General features: G+C 38.3%; 1 protein-coding gene across 1 annotated transcript in view; it reads left to right on the top strand.

Annotated features, from left to right (window-relative positions):
- gbe1b (glucan (1,4-alpha-), branching enzyme 1b) overlaps positions 1-23813 on the top strand; it is a 113372-nt gene that overhangs the window by 32134 nt on the left and 57425 nt on the right. Inside the window, exons 7-10 of the mRNA XM_079481173.1 lie at positions 5019-5228; positions 17014-17129; positions 17690-17817; positions 21542-21640. Of these exons, the coding sequence (XP_079337299.1) occupies positions 5019-5228; positions 17014-17129; positions 17690-17817; positions 21542-21640 (553 nt within the window). The remainder of the gene's footprint in view (positions 1-5018; positions 5229-17013; positions 17130-17689; positions 17818-21541; positions 21641-23813) is intronic.

Below are 23813 nucleotides of genomic sequence, written 5' to 3'. Positions count from 1 at the left end.
CTGGGCATTGTTGCATGTTACATTAGATATGTTTGTATTTGAAAATAAAATTTCGTAGGAAACGACCATAACATTTTAATTGAGAAATTCATATTTAATAACCTAAATAGATGAAATAGGCCTACTGCGTGTATTTATTTTGTTAGTATTGATGGGAAATCCAATGACGGTTCGTTTCAATAAACCTGTTAAATAATAATTATGCTGTCACGTGTTTCCAAAACATCTTGCTGCGGTACATTATGTGCTGTAAAGTGTTCCTATAAAGCCATATGTAGGTACATATGGTATTACATTTGTTAATAGTGTTTATTGACAATTCTTTAAATTAGTCAATATGATATTAGTTATTACCCATATGTAAATATTCAGTATGATTCCTTCAACAAGTTTAATTACGGTATTTGATCCGAATTTGATCCAAAAAAACGGGTCTAATTGCAAACCGGACGTTGCTAATACTTGGTCTAAAAATGAATACATGGAGTTCAGGAGTAGTAGAAGTTGTCCCAAGCTATTACAGTTGTTGAAATAACTCATTTTCATGTTTATAATGTGTAAAAGACTTCAGCACCAAAAACCATAGGCACACACCACAAATAGACTCTCTCTCTCTTTCACAACTGTGGCCCCCCATCACAGAGAGGCTCCTGTGACGGAGCCGATAATCTCCCTGTAAACACATTTGCAGTTAATCCTGTGGAGAGGTAGAGGCCTTAGATAAAGGAAGACAGGCAGGAATTCTTTATTTATGTGCTTTATTCCGTCCGTCGACCTTACTTACTTGTGCTGGAGACGGCCTATAGCGCGAGCATAATGTATACAGAGTAATTTCACCCATGATTGATCTCCCCGAGCCGTTTGAAAAGTGCAAGGTCTAGATGCTGGGAAGGGGCGGGAGCTGGAAGGAGGGGTGTTGTTGTCACCGTACGTTGTGTTTGCCGGAGGAAAGTGATACGATGATAGCCAGAGGACGGATGAAGCTATGCCGAGCAATTACACGAAGGAGATGCCAAGCAGTGATGGGAGCCCACCGCTCTCAACCTTTTGTCCCGCAAGGAGCAATGTGTCAAACCCAATGGAGGCTTTGACCTCTGCTTTGCCACCATGACGCTGTAAACGATCCAGATTGATTTTTATTTACTGGCGTATTTGTTTGTTTTTACACACCGGCCGTGTGGCACCGTTGATGTATTCGCACAAGTGTCGTACAGCTGCGCTAAACACCGCTGTTACAGAGGGATGCAATTTCTGGGCTAAACACGGTCACGTTGTGACTAGGTTTCGTATGGACTAGTAAGTGGGGTGGGAAAATCTTAGAAAACATGATCCAATTGTTATTATGCCCTTGAAGTATCTTGCAGGTGATTTTATTTTAGCTATTGATACCTAATGACACCTTTTAAGACAAAATGAACCAGACGTTAAATGGTATTTTGAGAAATATCACGAGCATGATGTAACAGCATGAGATTCGTGTCATACCAGTGACCTAGGAAAAACAGTTTGGAGAGGTTGAATAATAGTATTGATAATAATATTATAATGTTTCATTTGTTGCTTTAATAAGTGCTCAAGGTGCAACTGTGATGTAAATAAAATAAATACAAACTTTCTATTTGGCTGCACTGCAAAAAATAACATTTCCAAGCATTTTTGTCTTGTTTTCTAGTCAAATCTAAAGATTCTTAAAAGCGCAATGTTAGAATTAAAGAGGGTCTATTGACAGAAATGCAATATAATAAACATAACTATGTCTTCAGAGGTGTATAAAGACCTTACATAATGAAGAGCTTTGTTTTTTTACCTTAGAATGAGCTATTTCTATATACAAACACAGCGGGTCACCTGTTTCAACAGTAACCCTAAACCGACAAACTCTACACAGCGCGTTTCGTTAATTCGTTATTTCTTTTGGCAAACAAGACTTCATCTTAGTTCTGTGTCAGCCACCATAGTGCTACGAAAGGGAGGGGTGGAGTGAGCCATTACCACATATGCCGCCTTCAAATGCGACCGCCGGAATGAGACATAGCCATCAGGAGTTTAGTTATGCTTCACTGCATCGGTTAAATGAAATAATTGATGCATCACTGAATCAAATCATTTTATTAATACAGTTAACTTTACATAAGAAATAATGAATCAGGAAATGCTTTAATGCGAGTAGGAGCTGTACTGTGAGGTGTTACTTTATATGATCACGTTGTCTAGGAAACAGTGGCCTACACATATGCACGCACGTCCTCTCCAGAAGCACGCATATAGACCCTGAAGGACCTTGAAGGACCCTTCGCGAAGGGGACGCCATTTGTAGGGGCGTTCCAAACGAAAGTGAACACCTGAATCCCTTCGCGAAGGGCCCTTTCAGAAGTCCGTAAGCAAGGGCACATGCCGTGGGCATTTTGAAGCAAAAATGGTGCGGGATTTTGACATTCCCTACAGATGTAAGTACAAAGATTATTTGTTTTACACTATTTTTGTCAGTGATAAATATGATTTCAGATGGTTTAAATGTAATATAAAGATAATTTTGTTTACAGGAAAGTATGTTTTACAAAAAGCTACTTGGAAATAGGTTTCCTTTATCATATATTCCCTTCATTAATACCAAGTGGAGTGAAAAAACAAGGTGAAATTAAAGCTGCGAGCAGCGATGTGCGGGCCCTCGGGCATGCACCGCAACCATGTTCAACCACAACCGTCAGAATCAGGAACAATGAAAGGTATGCAACTTGCATACAGGGAGTTTCATTATAGATTTTTCTGTGCCATATTTCCTATTGCCAGCTGGTGGCGCTATTACTAAAGGTCTAATGACATGGATATGTGTTCAGGCCAGGACTTTTATCAAACATGTGAACTGTGAGGCTGGATGGATATCGTGTGCCTCAGCTGCAATATAGCTTCATGTTTCCTGCAATATTTCCTATTGCCAGCTGGTGGCGCTATTACTTTTGGTGAACACTGACGTGGATATGCGTTCAGGACAGGACTCTCGTAGAACACGTGAAGTTTGAGGCCGGTCGGATATCGTGTGCCTGAGTTACTGTAGCTTCATGTTTCATGGCGAAACATCAAACTTTGTCAGGCCACCACGGACACGCCCCTCAAAGAATGTCAGCAGATTTCAATGTACCATCGCAAAGGTGTGAAGATCACACTGGCTATACTGTTCAAATATGAGGCTGACCTGTATGAATCTCTACGAGCAGTTAAAAACATGCCATTTCCTGTTTCCTGCAGGTGGCGCTATAACTGTATCTGGATATTGCCATGTAGAGAAAAAAATTAAATAATGGGGATACAATTAATGCTGGCGAATTACAGTAGTATTTGTTATTTATTTTTACGTGTCATAATTCCTGTTGCCAGCTGGTGGCGCTATAACTATTGGAATATTACCATGTAGATGTATTCAGGCCAGGACTTTGAACAAATGTATGAAGTCTGTGGCCTGTAGGACATTCAATGCCTGAGTTACATCAACTTCCTGTTTGAATCTCTATGAGCATTTAAAAACTGTATAAAACATGCCATTTCCTGATTCCTGCAGGTGGCGCTATAACTGTATCTGAATGGAGATGTAGATGTAGATGCCATGTAGATGTATTCAGGCCAGGACTTTGAACAAATGTGTGAAGTCTGTGGCCTGTGGGACATTGAATGCCTGAGTTACATCAACTTCCTGTTCATGAAAAAACGGCAAACTTTGGGAGGCCGCCAGGGTCACGATTCCCCATGAAAACTCTAGATCTCCGCAATTTAGCGTCGCAAAGGCCTTAAGATGAGAATGACACCAATATGATGTCGATAGGATAAAAACTCTAGGAGGAGTTCGTCAAAGTACGACCGCATGAAATTGCAAAATATTGCGCAATAACACCGAAAATTTAAAATAACGGATTTCCTGTTCGGTTTAGGGATATGCCCCAAGAGGCTTTTCTTCATGATCCGGGGTGTTACACGTGTCTACCAAGTTTGGTGCATGTACCTTTTGCGGATCGGTCTGGGCATTTCTAGGTGGCGCTAGAGAGCCATTTTGCCACACCTAGTTTTAAAACCCATATCAAACGCCAAGTTCTGCAACGTCTGATGCGCGTGCAAAGTATTGTGAGTTTTAGAGCATGTTTAGGCCTTCAAATTATCGATCAAAGCGGCATCAGAAGAATAATAATAATAATAATAATAATAATAATAATAATAATAATAATAAACAACACAGAAACAATAGGGCTCTGCACTGCAGAGCAAGCCGGTGGCTTGCTCTTTCGTGCTCGGGCCCTAATAAGACATAATTACACAAAATTTAACAAGAAGTATTAAAAATGTTCAACAACTAAGTGCTGGATTCAGAGTGCACGTGCGGTGTTGTCAAGGTAACATTGGCCAGGGAGTTCGAAACGCATACTCGGGAGACACTAATGCCCTACATCCTTCAAAGAGGTCACTTCAATGCCTCAGCCCTTCAAAGGGAGTAGGGCATAGGGATGCTAAGTTCCGTTTGGAAAACGCCCTTTGTTGAATGGGTCGTTTAAAACTGTGGCATTTGACGAGACCGTATGGTACATTGCCATCTAGCAGTTGAACTTGGTATCGCAGTCTAAATTCAAAATATAAATAAGCCAAGTAACGCTTCTTCTCAGGTTTTTTTTTTACCTGTGATCAGAAATAATCTACATGCACTCTAATATTCGCGAATGTGTACCGAAAGTGCAGTGCAGACAGCGAAAGCGCGCATGCGCAGTGACGTTTATTTATGTTGTCGCTTTAAAATGGTCTACACGTTTTTAGCCCTTTATTCTTGAAACAACTTTCCAAAATCTTTTGAAACCCACCAGCGAATCATCTTGTGGGAAACACTCAGGAAAAATATCTCTATACCTTTCAAAGAATTGTTCCTAACAGTGAGACTCTTGCTTGATTTAAGCTTAACCCGAGAATAACAACATGCAGTTTGACAGACAACCTCTGCCCAGTCTGCTCTGATATCAGCCTTCATCTCTTCTTGTCTCTAGTCGTTTCGGCACCCCGGAGGAACTGAAGGAGCTGATTGACGTCGCTCACTCTCTGGGTATCATCGTCCTGCTGGATGTGGTACACAGCCACGCATCCAAAAACACAGAGGACGGCCTGAACCAGTTTGATGGCTCCGAGTCCTGCTACTTTCACAGCGGCCCCCGTGGAGAACACAGTCTCTGGGACAGCAGACTTTTCAACTACTCGAGGTGAGATGTGGGGTTTGTTTATCACATTAAACTCTCGGGTTGTACTCGGCAGGTTTTGATGCACAACATGAAATGACAGTGAATGGGTTTATTTTGTGAGTAAACGCTGAAATAAATGGCATAGTCTTTTTAAGAAATGATGTGGCATTGGTTATATGGGAATATTGGCTAAAACGGTTTTCATAATGCTGCTTTCTTCCTCACACATTGAACCCCATTGACTTCCGTTATATGGGCTCAATACCACGGAGACATTTTTTTATTTCAGCTTCACAGAGGAAAGAGTGATATACAGCTTGAAAGGTGAATAAATGAGACGACAAATATAAAAATAAATGTTTGTAAACTAAATATGTTTTTACTAGGTCTTTAACAACCCTTCAGGAAAATTTGATAGATATATGAATATTACATTTTTTTTAAACCGTCCATATCTGGAATTGCAAAGGATTTTGCATAAAGCTTCACTTTTACATTTATACCAGCCATTAGGTGCGGGCAGCATATTAAACATTCACACTGTATATATTCATTTAAATTCTGCATGACAAAACAAAGCAAGATCATTTTTTTAAACCTATTCTGTGCACGTGCGAGAACACTTGTGCGCAATTGTTAGTGACGAGAATCGTTATCCTTTTATTTAACAAGGAAAGGTGCGGAGCTCGGATCAAGTACAAGAACAAAGCTTGCGTGTGACAGTCTTCATCTAACATTGTGTTTCCTAATGTTAGCTGTTAACACATCAAAGACATGATCCACGAGACTTTGCATTTAGCTCGATATATCAAAAGAATATAAGGAATGACTTAGAATGTTTAAATTTCCTTAAGAACATGAAATCACACGCGCTTAAATATGTAGTAGCTTAAAGCGCCTGTGTGTCAGTGAATCGGAGACGAATTTACATTGCTCAAAATCAATAATAATAATAATAATAATAATAAAGAAGAATTTGAATATAAAGAAACAAACAGTGACGAATGTGGTAACAATAGCAAATTACAGCAATTATTATTATTTTTGTTATTGTTAATAATAATAATTTGTATTATTTTATTAATTGTATTACTATTAGTATATGTTTATTATAATAATAATAATAATTATTAGTTCTTTGTTCGTAATTATGCTATTATATGTTTATATATATATATATATTAATCAAGAGCCTTTAAAAATAAATTTGCGTTATATATCTGCCTGACCATATAAGTGGGTATGAGGTTGTGTGTGTTTGAGAGTCGTGCTCACCGGTCATCTCTCTGTAATTAATAATGCCGCATGAAATTATGCTTCCATAATTAGTTCACTTCATCAGCACTTTTGTGTGCTCGCGCAATCCAACATTAATTTGTCCTTATCGCACGCTATAGAATATTCATATGAGCGCTTAAAGATGCTTTCTGTTTATGTATTTGCCCATTTAGACTCATTCATCTCTAGAAACAAAGAGACAATGGAGAAGTTAAGAAGCTTAGAAAGAGAAACCCACAGAAGACCAAGTAAAAAAATACCAAGAGCAGTGTATCATTACAGGGCTCCTGACTGCGACCAAATGGTCGCATTTTGCATGTAATTTATGAGAAAGCGCGAGCAACTTTTACAAGTACTCGCACATGTGCCACCTGCCAATTTGGATCTTTTGTCTAGTTGTTATGTCTCATGTGAAAAGTTGGGTAGATTGCGATCCCACCAGTGTAGGCCTATATGTGTGAGAAGGAGCTGCGCGCCGTGCACGGCTGGGTTACCCATCATTTAAAGGGAGCTGATCTCAGCCACTCTACTCAATGCTATTGTTTATACCAGCGTCACAAAAGCGTCTCTACGTGGTGCCTCGCTAAAGATACGGACCTGGTCTGTTTTTGAGGTGATGTTTCTCGCCGCCGTTGCGTCGGTCACAGCTCAGCTCATCAAGTGTACAGTCACAACGTGAGCGCATTACTACGATTCACTCTTTGCTGTGACACTTTTTTTGAACCCGAGGATGAACAATTTGAATTTATCTGATGAGACAGCACTTAATAATTTCCAATCCGATCACAAAAACAATGAACGACAGGCGAATGCTCTCGTTTAGTTTGTGTATCTTTACATTGTATCGTGAACATGATGAAAAGTGTCCTTAATACACAAGTAAGTCATCATTAGAACAAATAACAACGAGCCAGTTATGCTTTAAAACTATACACAATATAATAAATATGTTTCGCAAAACATATTGGGATGACGTTTTGTAACACCAAGCTGTTGGATGAGCTAGGGGTCAAGCACCAGGCCGAACAAAACCGGCGCGCTGATCATCACCTACATGCTGCTTCTAAATTTGTGGTGATCTTAAGAAAAATCTTAAATGTATCTTAAAAAATAAAAAACATATGAATATATTCTTTATCCAACAACAAGAGGGATTCAGTTGTAATCGTCAGTATAAAAATTAAAAGGATACTCTATTCACAAATTGTTGTTCCAAACTTCATGTTGAACACAAAGTTGTATTTTGAAGAATGTAGGACAGCAAACAGTTTTGGGGCACTTATGACTACTGTTGTATTTTTCCTACGATGGAGGTCAACGATGTCCGAGAAATGTCAGTTGCTGACATTAATCCAAATATCTTTCTTTGTGTTTAGCAGAACAAATAAATGTATATAGGCTTGGAACAACTTAAAGGATGACAGAATATTTATTTATGTGTCGAGTATCCATTTAAGCACAGGTAAAACTACTCACTATTCAGCCAGTTTTTACAGTAAGGTTGAAATGTAAAAATGATGTGTGAGTGGGTAAATGTTAGAGAAAAAGTAAATGTTAACCTGCGTAAAAATTCTAAGCACAGGCACCAGGGCTTTGCAGAACAGAATCTGATTCAAAAAACAAAAGAAAACTTGAATTATTCTTTTGGTGTTAAAACCCCATTATCCTATTACTATCTAACCTGCTTATAACATTCCTCTCTTGTCAGATATAGGTCACAAAATGAGACCTAAACAGTTGAAATTTCCTCCTTGTTATTCGTAAACATTTACTCAGTAACTTTTAATCAAAGTCACTGAGTGCAGCTGTCACACGTCAGAGGAGATCTGGCCCTCCCGGCTGAGACTGGTTTCTCCCAAGGTTTTTTTTTCTCCATTTATTTATCTTTGGAGTTGCTCACTGGAAGACTGCTACATGCAGTATATTAGATTATCTTCAAGGTTCGGTAAATTCCATTAACATCGCTTTATTAGAATGATCTTACTTGTTCTACAAATACCATGCACTTTACTGTGTTTTACATTTTCAGTGTTTTCTGTTTTTCTTATTTTCTCCTGATAAGCTGCTTTGGAACAATGCACATTGTAAAAAGCGCTATATAAATAAAATTGAATTGAATTGACAGCAAGCCCCTTTTTAAAACGCATTGTCCTGGATTTAATGTTAGGTTTTACACACTTCAATTATTAAAATAACTGGAAAAGGGCTCATGATGAAAAAGTCTAAGCCAGGGGTAAGTGCTAAAAGTCTGTAATGATTTTTAGAGCACATTGAGCGAGATAGTTTTTAATATGAGTAATTTTATTTATAATAGGAACTATTATAAAAAGTGACCTAAAATGACAAGTTATTTTTGGGTGGCAAAAACTGCTCTAAATATTCTCAGTCTGGAATGACAGGTGCCTTAAAGGGACAGTTCACCCTATAATGTAAACTCTCATCATTTATTTAACCTTCTTTTTATTCCATTCAAACCTCTTTGACATTCTTTCTTCTGCAGAACACAAAAGATGATATTTTGAAAGAATGTTGGTAACCAAACAACACTGACCCCTATTGACTTCCATTGATGGACACAAAACCACAGAGAGACTTTTTCAAAATCATCTTTTGTGTTCCACAGAAGACAGAGTCATATAAAGGTTTTAATGACATGGGGTGATTAAATCATAACAGAATTTGTACTTAAATTGGAGAATCCTGATCAAATGTAAAGACATGACCTTTGAGATAACTAGCCATATTTCCCTTGTGTTACTTTATCCTCCCATTCACAGTCGCAATGTATGCAGCTCCACGTATGCCGCGCCGAAGCCCTGTTCTCCAAATCATTACCGTCGCAGCAGCCGCGAGCTCCATAAAGACTTGCGACACTTCAGCTGCAAGCTGGCTCTGACCCTAATGGCCGTCACAGTAAACCCGAAACTATTGATTGGTACTCTCGCCGCGCATGATAATTAAGTTTCTCTTCGTCTCCTTCCACGGCCGTAAGCTCATCTCATCGCGCATTAGGCGAGAGAGACCGGCCGCCTCCGTTGGGTCTATCAATGCCTTTTTGAACCCACGTTTAATAAGCGCATGCCAAAAGCTGCCGCCGCCAATACATTATCTACTGTTTAGTGTCAGACGGCGAAGAGATTCAGTAATAAGAGCCAAGCTGGAGTTTCATTACTTATTGAGCTTGTGCAGTTATCAGAGGGACTCATTAGATGGCTGCAGACATATGCCACATCTCGCAGACGTCTGAAGTGTCATTTGTAAAAACCCTGAAGTAATCCCCCGGTGTCGACGTTGTGTCATTTGTCTGTTTTTATCGTCGCCATTTGTTTGGATGCGTCTTCGTGTCGGGCCCTCTATTAAAGAAATAGTTCACCCAAAAAAGAAAACTCATCATTTGCTCACCCTCGTGTCATTCTGAACACACGCGACACAAAAAGGGAAGTCTGCGCTGGTTGCACTTGCATTAAATGGAACCGAAGCGCCGTAGACGTATCAAAAAAGTTTTCTTTAGGTTTTGTGATGGCTGAATTATAGTTTTGTGAGGGAAACAGTCTGCAATGAACTCTTTTTTTTTTTAGTCCCATAAGAAGACAAACTTACTGCAATATAATATAAAAAAGTATAGAATAATATAACGTATAATGCTAAATAGTATATTTATTAAATATTTTATTAATATATGAATTCAATATTTTCTAGTGAATAAAGGTCACGCAGATCAAGCATAGCATACTGTAGGGGTGAGCAAATTATTTGAGAATTTTCATTTCTGTGTGTACTATTCCTTTAAATTGTGTTTTGTCACGGATGAATGCAGAAGGGCTTTGTTTGATGGCACAACACTTTTTAATGAAGCAACTTTTGATGATCACAGAAGACATTGGCAGCGGTCTGCGTTAGAGGTCTAGCGGGAGGGCTTTTGACTGTTGCGTTTCTTGGTCTGTGTATCCAGTCTGCCTCAATGTTAAAGTCTTCTCCGTGGCAGTAGGTGACTACGGTCAGTGATCTCCTATTAGTAAAGCCAATTATCAAACAACAGTTTACTTAGACTTATAAATGTGGATATACTTACCTATACTGTGTTTTAAGGGATTTTACACCAAGTTTATTATAATTTACTAAAACTGAAATTGTTAAAACATTTTATATGTTATGAACATCTATTGGACTAAATATTGTAAAAAAACTTCAACTCAAAGAATTTTGCCTTAGCAATAAACTGAATGAAGTCTAGGCTGAGGCACTAAAATGATTAACTGATTTTACAGTTTTATACAGATTACGATTTAACAGATTTATACAGTTTGATAAATGTTCAAAATTATCAGACGAAAAATAACTCTCATTTTCACCTGTCTGATCGAAAATTACACTTCAATAACAGCTTTAACTTTGCAAATGGTATAAGCGGGATAATCCATAACTATTATAAACTATAATAAATGAATTATACAAACATTATTCATTTATAGTTTACTATTACTATAAACTATAATTACTCAAACATTTTATTACAATCACTTTCTTCAACATAACATAAAAAGGTCGTCTTGGTACATAAAGAAAAAAACACAAATAAACAATTTATTTGATATTATTATTATTAATTTATATTAATATTTTATTGTATATGAATTATATTAAATGAAATGAACAATTTTGCTGAGGTCTACAGAAGTTATGTTTGGGCCACATGGGTGTTTGTTTACGTTGTTGCCGCTGAAATCATCTGTACAGGTTTGGATAGAAGAAAACATTCTTGGTCCCATTAAAGTTTTGTCAAAAGTATAAAAAATGATGGTGCTTGACAAGCAACTATTTTTAAAATGCTGGTCGGGGAAAGAGTTCATCTCTAAATGTAAGTCTTCCTCATAAACAAACTGTTTCTGCTCGGAAACATTGTACGTTGTCTGAGAAAAATCCCTCCCGTATTCCGTGGTGTTCTCGGCTGTCTATCCAAAACGTCAATTAAAAATGAATGACTATTGACTGTTTGTCTCGTCTTTAACAATTTCGCTCTGCCTAACTCAAGTATAAAGACTTTTTTATGTAAACATCTGGCACGAACTCAATTTCGCACCGACACGTGTCTATGTGGCGTCCCCAGAGACACAGAAACAGGAGCTCTTAGCCCTTGTATTGTAGATCTAACTAGCCCAGAGACATCCGCTGGGCCGCACTTCATGCCTTCCTGTGGCTCCTCTAATAGGCTGTTTCAAAGACCAGCAAGGACACCTTGTGAAAGCGAGTAAATTAATCCTCTGTGCCGCCGGGGCTCTCCACTCCACCCGCCTCCTGAAGGGCACGAAGCACGCGCTACCTCTCGGCCATCGCTGGCGTCTGCCCTCTCTTTGGTGCTCGAAAGGTCTCAGATGTTTGACTTCAGAAAGCGCTTTCCCGCTTATCCGTCTCTTCCCACGGTCTCCTGCTGTATTGGCTCATTTGCATTTAGTTTTCATCTGTCATCATTGGAATCCCTCCGTACATCAAACGTAGCCAGACCCGAGGCTAGCCGCTTTTGTGGTCTCACATTTCGATCGCGTGCCGCACGCACCGATGGTTATTTGTCTAACTAAGAGGAATGTGCAGGTTTAATGACTTAGTCTGCACGCTCGGTGTGTGGCGCAAAAAATGCGTAGCGTTTGTGAAACATTTCCTAAGACAACAGAGGACGCCGTCCAAGAATGCGTTTTAGTAGCACAGCCCCTAGAGCCAGCCCCGAGAGTGCCTTGTTTTCACAAAATATTCATCCGTCATCAGAATGCGGGCATATCCGCCTCTCAATGAGACTTAATAAACTTTCTATTGAGACAAATGCCTGAAATCCGCCAGAGGCGCAGCTGGATGGCGATGGAGAATGCTAATTCTGACAGTCTTGGACGGGTTCCAGAAACATGACGCAGCGACGCAATTCGTCACATCATTTTATCTGGACGTTATCCATCTTTTCCCCAATAAACATTCATCCGCGGCGGTTGTCTCTTATTGAATGAGTGAAGAAGCCGTTTTGCCGAAAGGACAGGCGCAGCGTGTGAGATGCGTGAAATGAGGTGCCTCAACCGTCGTTTCCCACAAGGCCCGGCTGTTTGCCATCGCTCAGTCTGTCAGGTGCCGTCGTTTCGGCGTTGCGCTTTGTGTGAAATGACCTGTCAAGGTTGTAAATGTATTTGTTCTTATGCAGGTTGACTGTAATGTTGAAGACACAGGGATTTATAGCATTTTCTCTTCTTGGGATCTTCCTCGCACCTGAGGCTGGATAACAGTATCAGCAAGAGGAAACGCAAATAAGGTCAACATCCCTATCCGTGAGAGATTATACTCTGTTTGAGAGTATTCTTGTAGTGTTAATTTATAACTGTCTGCGAACCTGTGCTATACGACAGATTTGTCATGGCAAGGTCGCAGTGAGAGAAAGGATAATTTTATGTTTATCATCACACTTGTCTTTTTCTCTGTCATTCTTTCCCCAAGGATGCATGTAGTATTGAGGCAGATTATCGGCTGTTTGCCTCTGAGGAAATTCCATTGTCTTGCAGTGAAGGATTTGGCTACCCGTTTCATTTATATTCATTGTAAGAGGGACCGGGGATTACTATCACACTTTTTTTACTTAAAGGGACAGTTCACCCAAAGATTCTGTCGTCCTTCACCCTCATGTCATTCTATCTCGTTTGACTCGTTCTTCAGTCGAACACAAAAGAAAATATACAGAGAAACCACACCAAATGTTGGTTGTTAACAAGCGTTCTTCAGAATATCTTCTTTCGTGTTCTGCAGAAGAAAGTCATGCAGGTTTGGAATGGCATGAGGATGAATAAATGTCAGAAATGTCTTTTTTTGGTAAACTGTCACTACAAGTAGATATTTCTCAGAACTTAATGGGACAGTTACCCAAAAATTATTCACACTCAAGTTGTTCCATTAATAATCCTTATTCGGTTGAACACAAAGAAAGATATTTCATTAACATTTGTGCATTTGGCAGACGCTTTTATCCAAAGCGACTTACATTGCATTGTATTATACATTTGTTTCTATGTGAAATCCCCTAGGATCAAACCCATGACCTTGGCGTTGCTAGTGCCATGCTCTAAACACTGAGCCACAGGGAAGCTTATTCATACCATAGTAGAAAAGAATATGGTGGGTTTTAAGAAGATATTTTGAGGAATTTAGGAAGCCAAAAAGGTTTTGGGCACCTTTGACATTGTAATGTTTCCTACTATGGTAGTCAATAATGTCCCAGAAATGTCACTTGCTGTCTATCATACCTTTTTGAGACTTTATTTCAACATATAGGCCTTTGTTAATTAAAAAAAACACTAATGTTTTGCATATCTACATATGCACATTTGGCAGACGCTGTTTATCCTAAGTGACTTACAGTGCATGACAATGTACGTGTTTTATCAGTATGTGTGTTTTCTGGGACGCCACAACATTTGTGCTGCAGTGTCCTCCAATTTAGCTCCAGGAACTCCCACCGTTATCTGTATGTCTTTTAATGCTCAAAGTTAAAAGACAAACGCTTCCCACTGATTCAAACGGTAGTGATGAGGGGAAATTCATAATCCAATAAAAGATTGACACTGCTTCCAGATTCTCTTGAACGCGGTTGTAATCTGATTAAGCCGCTGATCGCCCGTTTGCCTATTTATAATAATGCAATAACGCTGCCGGTAACTGATTCTGCTACCGTCACAAACCACCAAACCATCTCAGCAGCAACACCTTACAAAAGCTTTTTATCCACCAACTTCCCGAAAGAGGACTTTCCCAATCGGAATAGCTTTCCCAATCGGCTTTGTCATTGCTCCTCTGTTCAGGCGGGCATTACCTCATTCCCCGATAACGCATTGTGTGTTTGGCCTTTGCGATGCATGCGAGCACGGTGTTGATCAAACTATAATCTATTTATCGCTCGCGGCACTGCCCATGCCACACGCAGATTACGGCAGTCCCTGGTGTTGCGATAGTAATCCAGAGCTGAAAACTTGCCATTTGCAACTTTATGAAGCTGCGCGGGGGAAATCTGAATCAGCGTTTCCCCCCATGCATGAGAAAGTTACTATCTACGCGAGCACTGATTCGCTCCTCAAGCAGAACCAATCGCAAACCGCTCCGTGCTGGGAGATGCTTTGGGGGGATTTGTGCTTGGCCGACGGGGACTTGTATCCATATATTTGATTAAGCATACACAAATGTTGCAGCCTAGATCAGAACAGCACTAAACGCATACTAATGCATTATGGGATATCTCCAAATGAAGGCCGCAGCTTCTTACACCGCTTTAATGTTATCAAACATCTTCACGGTTCTGCAGGCTCGCGCGAGCGTCTGAGGAGATATTCTCAAAAGCTTCGAATTCCAGCACGAGTATTATGAAGATGCTAAATTTCCATATTTTTTCAGTTTCTTGTAGCTGGGCCTCCCATCATTGTTGTGGAATTTGCTGGGGGGGGAACGCGGGTTGAAAAGAGTTCATTCAGACGTTCACGCAGTCACATTTCTTTGAATACAGTTTAGCATTATGTAGCATTAAAAGTAGCATTTCAGCCCGAACCGCACGCATCTTAAGTCCTACATGCTGTCGTTTTCATGGGGATAACATTGAGAACTGTGAATCAGAGCGTTTGGCATTTAGACTCTCAGGCAAATGACGCCGTTCTCCTTAATTTGGCTTCACACGGTCGAGATGTTTTACCTTGTTCCAGAAGACCCCTGCTCTTGCATTTTAACAAAGTTTCTATGGCAACATGGCCATTACTCCAGGAGAGGTAAGTTGTTGAGGATGCTCAGCTGGAGGGGGCTAGTCACAAGTGCCTACACATATCATCCAAACACACCAGGATACAGACATACTTTAGGAAAGAGTTGATTTCAATTTCTCATCCTGGCGGTTAATTTATGCTTCTAGCCACATGCCGCGGGGAGCTGATTGAGACGGTACGGTATAGACGGGATTCATTACTATTCATTTCGGCGTTTGAAACGTGAACCAAAGGTTAAGAAATTCAAAGATTTGATTCAAAATAGTTGTAATGTAATGTATAATGCTATCTGACTTTCTGGGGGAAATGTACAGCTGCACGAAGCAAAAAGGAGACCAAATATTGGTTCATATTTATATGCACCCATTCTTTCTGCTTTAGGCAAGAATTAATACAAATGCAAAATCTAAAATACAAAATTCTACCTTCTGCGTTTAATGACAATTCCATGACATTAGACCCACCGATAAAAATTAATGGTTTTGTTTGATTGTATGTTTGTGTTTATTATTATAATATAAAAAAACGTATTGTAAAAAGATTATTGTTCATTGTGTTGTGAACAATCCAATGTTATACTTTAATTCTCTCAATTTAACTTACCAACTTAAATCAACTTCAATAAGAGTAATGTAACATTTCATAAAAATTGTAATTAAAAAATCTCATTCTCAAATTCAATTCATTTCTTTAAATGTTTTATTCCTAATCTTTTGGGAGGACAGAGTCATGTCAAGCATATCGCTACGTTTCATTGTGTGTGTGTGCTTGTGTCTGATAAAACTCAAATTTACAAATGAATAAAATGTCGTATTATATACATTATGCCAGGCCAGTTTGTAAAGAAACCGTTAATATGCATTCACATAATCTCACTGTTTTCATAAATTAGACAATAACAGCATTGACTGCGTTTACATGTCCAAAATAAACAGATATCTATAAAAAATCAGCTTTTACATGCATACCGATAAACCGGCTACGTAGAAAACCGGACATTTTTAATTTGTCAGGTTTCTCGCGTGCCGTGACGTCACCAGCGATAGTCCGTCTAGTACTTCAAAATGCTGAGGGAAATTTTGATATCTCTTTTATATCTCTTTCTATTCCTCTGCCGAGCAGATGAAATAGTCTATTGCTTCTCCCCTCTGGAGCTATATTCAATGACCGAAAGCAAGAACGTATCATGACTGTAGAAGTGATCGATGCTCACTGCACTATTGCGAGGTTTGCTTTACTTCATATCATGTGAAATTCTAACTGGGAATGCAATACTACCTACACTTCCAGGCAGTGCTCGGTTCACGCCATCTGGGAAACAACACATCCCAGAATGTGATGATGTCAGCAGTATTAATTTTATTGCAATGGTGCCTGAAAACCTGGAGCCACGATTCAAGTCTACCGAAGATATTTTTCGTACACCACATGACTGTATAGCAGTAACTACTCCTTTCACTTCATAGAAATCCAATGCTGCACTTTCTTGAATGTTCGTGATATTTCAGGAGTATCTCTTTGAAACACTATATAGCTCCATATATTGATCTGAGGTATCATTCATAATTCCATAGCGAAAACGGTAGGGGAGTTAAGCATTGAAATTCAAAAAGGGTTTGTTGCCATTAGTAACCCAACCATAAATATGAGTAATACTAATAAGATTGTTAATCGTATTACTGAAAGCTGACAAATCTGTTTATTCAAATGCAGATCTAGATCTGCACAATAACAACTGTGTGTGTGTGTGTGTGTAGCTGGGAGGTGATGCGTTTCCTCCTATCAAACCTGCGCTGGTGGATGGAGGAGTACAGATTTGATGGGTTCAGATTCGATGGAGTGACGTCCATGCTTTACCATCATCATGGAATCGGTACGACCAAGTAATACATGAAATATTAAAGGGATAGTTCACCCAAAAATGAACATTCTGTCATCATTTACTCACCCTTATGTCACTTCAGACCTGCAGAACACAAAATACTATATTTTGAGAAACAAAGGTAGTAGGCTACCTATTAACTTGCACCTTATTGTTTTTGTCCAAACAATAGAAGTGAATGAGTACTGGCAATTTTGTGGTTACCAACGTTCTTCAAAATATCTTCTTTTGTGTTCTGCAGAAGAAAGAAACTGGTTTGAATTCTTACAAACTTTCATAATTGAATGAAATTATGCCATACGTGTACTTTTAGGTGAGAAATAATGTACAGATTAGGTGTGCAAAAATGGTCTTTGCCAGTTTACTTATTCATTTTGTACATGTGATGTTGATGAATGCAAAAATGAAAATGACATCCTACCTTCAGGGTTAAATGACATTAATATGACTATTTGACTTTATACAGTATGTGTTTGTGTTATTATCAGGTGTGAAGTCTGTGAAATACAGCTGTGTAGTCTGATTTACTTTGCATGTTATCTGATACACAGGCACAGGATTTTCAGGAGGTTATTCTGAATATTTTGGACTGCAAGTAGATGAAGACTCGCTGGTCTACCTCATGTTAGCAAACCATATTTTACACACCCTCTATCCTGACTGCATCACCATTGCAGAGGTGAGCCACGTGTTATCTGTTGATGTGCTGTGTTCCCAGCCGTATATTGTTGAATATCTGTGGGTTTTTTTTTAACTGTGCGCAGTTTTAGAAACACAATCTATAGTTATAAAAATGAGATATATACTTGGATTTGTTTTTACTCATTTTGGCACACTAGTGTAATGTATGGTTTTGTAATACAATATGTTTATTTTTATTTGTTTGGAAAATAACAAAATGCCAAAAGGGCTAGAGTTAGATTTAGGCTTGGGGACCCTAACCTAGACCTTAACATTTTAAATAATAACATTTCTAAAAATATACAGTAAGCAATGAAAGCATTCTGTTGTGTATACAGTTGACTTTATTGTTTTTAGACATAAGGAATACTTTTCTATGTAGAATATGTGTTTAAATGATTCATAATTCACTTTTAAGAATATCATATGAAATTAAATTAAAACACTTAAAGGTGCTTCCTGATGCCATCAAGAACCTTAGACATCTGAAGAATCTTTCTGTTTCACAAAAGGTTCTTTGTGCCTAAAAAAGCTTCTCCACATTATAAAACATAAGAAAGAGATGGTTCTTTAAAGAACCCTTTGACTGAATGGTTTTTTATGGAACCAAAGGTTATTCTATAGCATCGCTGTGAAGAACCTTTGAAGGACCTTTATTTTTAAGATTTCAAGGTTCCAAAATGAGAAAACATCTAAAAATCCAAAATCATTTATTTAATTATGTTAACATGTTTTTATTGTGTTAGTTAGCTGTATATTTTTAGTTATTATGGCTTAAATCAAAACAAACCAACTGCAGTTTGATTGATATTGATTGGAATGCACAATAAAAAAAACATGATTTTCTTTTAAAACTTTGAGTTTATAAACTGTATGTAAAGGTAAGAAAGAGATGGTGAAGAGACCTTTAATTTTTTTTTCAGAACCCAAAATGCTTCTTCTATGGCATCACTCTAAATTATTTTTTATTTTGAAGAGTGTGTATGTTATTATATCATATTATATTAAAATAATACAGCACTATATCTTTTTTATCATGTATTTTCACATTTTTAAATAAAAAGCATAGTCTGGTATAATAATTATACATAAAGGGTTAAGAGAAAAAACTCTGTCGTGACTCTTTGGTTAAAAGATTTCTTCTATTATACGGTCTAAATCAAGAGCACATAACGCTGTATAACATAAAGAACCAAAGTTAAAGTCTGTTTTGATAAAAATCGACCCCTCTGTCATAAAAATGCCTGAACTCGCACAAACACCCCTTAATGAATTGTTAGCTCAGCAGTTTGATTTTGTATCCCAACGTATAGTGTTCAGTTTCATTGTGTTTGGGGTTGTTAACAGCGTCTACAGCTTACAGCAGCTTTATGAGATTGTCCGGGTTTAGCTGAGTAAGGCATGTTCATCTTAAAACAACAATCCTGTCAAAGAAATGAAGCACGAACACAATCCCTAACCGTAACCCACCCTTTAAACTGGAGGAAAATAGGCTCCTGCGAAGTTTAGCTCCAGCTTATACTGAACGTGATTTTCAGCAAGTCGCTTTCAGTTTGCTGCTTAGGCAATCCTTCCGTTTCCGTCCGTTCCTACCAAGGTATCTCTCATGGTCTGTTGAATTTTCTGCTTGAATATGGTATCATTCAAAACGACCAAAGTACCTCCAGTCACGGCTCGGTGACCTTAGTCTTGTCAACAGCGACAATGTATTCCAACGCCACAAAGACAAAACGAATCTCTAGAGTCAAAGGGACACAGTGCATTAAATTAGCACTCAGTGTTAATGTATTACTGTCTAAAGCCATGATTAATGACACCCGTTACTTTTTACGCACTTTCGTCTGTGTTTTGTAATTAGTGGACAGCGCACACAAGAGATATCATCTCTATCTCTTTTATGAGCTCCATTGATGGAGCTCGACTGGGAATAATAAAGTTTGCTTACATTGCAGGAAACAATCGCAGGACAAAATGATATCAAAACTATAACTACAGTGGTGCAGAAGGTTGTTAACCGGCACCCGTTGACTTGCATTGGTTTTGTGTCCACACCATAGATGTAAAGCGGTGTCGACGCTGTTCTTCAAAATATCTTCTTTTGTGTTCTGCAGAAGTCATACAGGTTTGAAATGACACGAGGGTGAGTGAATGATAACAGAATTTTCATAATGGGGCGAACTATCACTAAGAAAGATTCATAAGTGCAGAAAAACGATTATTCTCATTGTTAGTTCATGTTACCAAAACAACCTTATTGTGAAGTGTAACCTGTTTTTATAGACGTTTTCAAATTAACAACATAAACAAACGTCCGTGGGCTGCTCTTAACGTCCGGTACACATTCACAAATAAACAAGAGTGATTGAAAGTACGTCAATATGCAAGGATAAATGTCCTGAGACCCATCTTGTTGTGTCTGGAGCTACATCTTACACCCCAGATCCAGGTTCTGTTGTTACTAGTTCAAAGGATGCATCCAACCCTTTGTTGTCAGTTCAAAATCAAAATGTTTAAAGTTGAGCCGGCAACTTCTCTTTCTGGTTACTGGAGGAACATGAAGGCTGGACGTGCGTGAGAAAGAGGGACATAGTGTGTTGTAGCACAGTATCTTTTCAGTGGATGATATGGTGCAGGGATACCAGATAGTAAAGCATCCCAGTGCTGTTCCAGTTTCAGCACTCTTGAAACATCTCTCATCCAGTTAGACTGTATGTGCGCATATTATATGGTGTGAATTTGATGCTGGTTTCCTAAAGTGACAGTTTACCCCAAAATGGAAATTCCGTCATAGTTATTTACACCCGTGTCAATGTAAACCTCTATGACTTTCCTTTGCAGAACACAAAAGAAGATATTTGGAAAAATGTTGGCAAACTTTCTTCAAAATGTCTTCTATTGTGTTCTGCGGAAGAAAGAAAGTCAAACAGGTTTGAAATGACAAGAGGTTGAGTCAATGATGAGTAGATGTCCAGTGCTCATCTAGGCTCATCTTCATCTCTATACTGCTGGTTGACCTGCTTTATCAGTCAAACAAAATGTTCTGTGTTCAATACAAGTTCACCAGCATCTGTAACATGTTACTAACCCCAGACAAGAATTTGACTCATCTCAAGATATTCGGGAGGGCTTAACAGCAGAAATCCAAAGCTCATATTTGTGTTAAAGTAATCGCTTCATAGAGAAATATGTTATTCAAGCTGAATTCATGATATTCACGTTGTCCAAATCATTCTTACAGTGGGTTTGAATGTAACCGACACAATTCCTGTAAGTAGGTTTTTCTCATAAGGAACAGTTAAAATATTGTTGAAAGATATTTGGAAGAACAGTTCTTGGCCATCTTTGAATAAAAAGCTGTTTTTTTATAGATATTAGTTTATTTTGTGCATGTAAACGCACTCACTTACCACCATTTAAATTCTTTGACTATGGGAGTCAATGGTGGCCAAAACTATTTGGTTACAAGCATTCTTGTGCGAATATCTTTCTCTGTGTTCTTAAGAACAAAGACTTGTATCCAGACTTGAAACAACTCAAGGGTGAGTAAATTGTTTAGTTTATGTCCTTTAAGCTGTATTTTGGCGGTTTATTGGATGTGAGACCTGATATGAGATATATCAGGTCACCTGTACACTCACATGAACACATGGAATGCTTTGTAACATCATTAAAGTTAACGGTTCCACATCTTCCACTTCGCACATCTCGCATGTGTTTTTAAGGATGTATCCGGTATGCCTGCTGTTTGCCGTCCTGTCCAGGAGGGAGGTCTGGGATTCGACTACCGCCTCGCCATGGCCATTCCAGACAAATGGATTCAAGTGAGTGTTTCTTTCCCTGTGATATAGCAAACATACAGAATATGCAGTTAGCTCAAATACATCCAGCGCAAGTTCCTTACATCAGCGAATCACACAACATCCGTCCCACTTCAAATCTCGGTCCTACTGTAAGTACAGCTGACACCTTGCTCGCATTACAAAATATTCCCTTGGGATCGCGCCAGGCACGTTTGAGCCATATCGTACTAAGTGTCTCATTTATCACACACTTGTCCCGTTTGAAATTCAGAAGCGGAGCATGTGTCTGTCTTTTCTCGGGGGAATTAGAATCAAAGATACAGTATCTGGATCCTGCTCCAAATCTGTCTGTACAAACTACACTGACAACCGCTGCATTAGATAAACAGGACATATCTGTTTTTAGGCAGATTTTTATTAATAGTGTTGAGCTCTCGGGAGATTGGATGCGCTCCGTACCTTTGCTCATGTTTCTCAGCCCAATTAAAAGTGGAATCATGGGCAATTCTTCAATGGTTTTCTTCATTACGGTTTTCTGCGATTCTTGATCATTGAAACCTGCGCTCAAACTTAAAGTTGAATTTGGATGGTTTCATAATTCTTCCTTCTTCTTTAAATATGTAATTATTAATGTTAGTGTATCTTATTAGTGATTCCCAAACTGTCGGTCCCCGGCCCCCCAGTGGGCTGTAGCAGTGTTGCAGGGGGGCGTGGCTTAGGCTAAATAAAACGTTTTAGATATTCCATTAAAAATCTATTTAAGAATTGAACTGCAAAATCTATTGTGAACTGTCAATTGTGAAGTAGTTTCTGTTAGACGCTTTTTTTTATTTGTTTTAAGTGTGCAGTGTTATGGATTAAAAATACAATACATTTTAGGTTCATCCGAATATGATTAGCAAATTTTGTGGTAGCCCACATGAAAAAACAAGGTGTTATACTGTAGTATTTACACAGTAAAGTATAATTACTGTGGTTTATTTGGATATTTACTATAGTAATGCATAGTATCTATATATGACGAGTTTGGTAACAATGTATAATATTTTGTTTTTTATTGTGCAGTTCAAAATTAATATCAATCAAACTGCAGTTGGGTTGTTTTGAATGAACCACAATAACTAAATAATAAAAACAAGTTTTTTAGTTATGGAAACAAACTCTTCATATATATATATATATATATATATATATATATATATATATATATATATGAACAGCATCTAGAAATTGTATTAAAATTTACTAGAGTCAGTTCTACAGTATTTTTTCACGTGACAGTTCACATAAATCCCTCACCAATTGGTAATACGTGTTTATTATTTATACTTAATTTTAGTATTGTACTTTATTGTGTATTTAGATTGGTTACTACTAAGATAAAAATATGAGGGACTTGTTAGAAAAGTCTCCCTCCCAGTCAGGTATGTTATCACTTAAATCTCATCTTTGAGCATCAATAGTTGTCTTTCCATGGCCTCTTAAATATGCAAATTAGTCCAGACAGCATTTATACTGCTGAGTTTTCCTTTAAAAACGCATCATTCTTGCTACGGTTACGCCTGCCGTTTACACTACTCTGGAGTTTTCAACACCTGAAGACTTTTGGAAACACTGCAGACCCTGTCTTAGTTTAGAACGGATGCATTTCTGTGCAAACGGATGAGAACGGAGACTTTAGAATCCAACTTTATCCACACAAGTCCTTGCTTTTCCTCCCCATCATGTACATTTTTTTACTGGTCGGTCTGTGACTAGTTACCTACTTTTGTATGCCCATACAACTGTTTACATTTATGTGCGCATGCCCAGCACGTCTGAATGGTCATGTGACGTGCTTCTTAAACGCATGTGGAAACGGCAGTATAAACGAGGATTGTTTTTGTTTTAAAGTGCCCTTTTTCGCCACGACAACGGGATAATGTAAACACCACCTTAATCATACCAAAGGTATACAGCTCATACCAAAGGTATACAGCCACAGAAAAAAATAAGAGACCGTATCAAAATTATTTTAATTATCCTGAATTTACTGTTTGTAGGTATGTGTTTATGTCAAATTATCATTTTGTGACTAGTAACAATATTTCTACCAAATTTCAAATAAAAATATTGTTTCTAGTTAAATTGAAGAAACAGGTGAAAATAACAGGAAAGATAATCTGTATTTTTTCAGACCTCAAATACTCCAAAG

This window comes from Barbatula barbatula, assembly GCF_947034865.1.
Source record: "Barbatula barbatula genome assembly, chromosome: 19".
Lineage (NCBI taxonomy): Eukaryota > Metazoa > Chordata > Actinopteri > Cypriniformes > Nemacheilidae > Barbatula > Barbatula barbatula.
The sequence above is the reverse complement of the archived record's forward strand: the minus strand, read 5'-3'. Positions and strand labels throughout refer to the sequence as shown.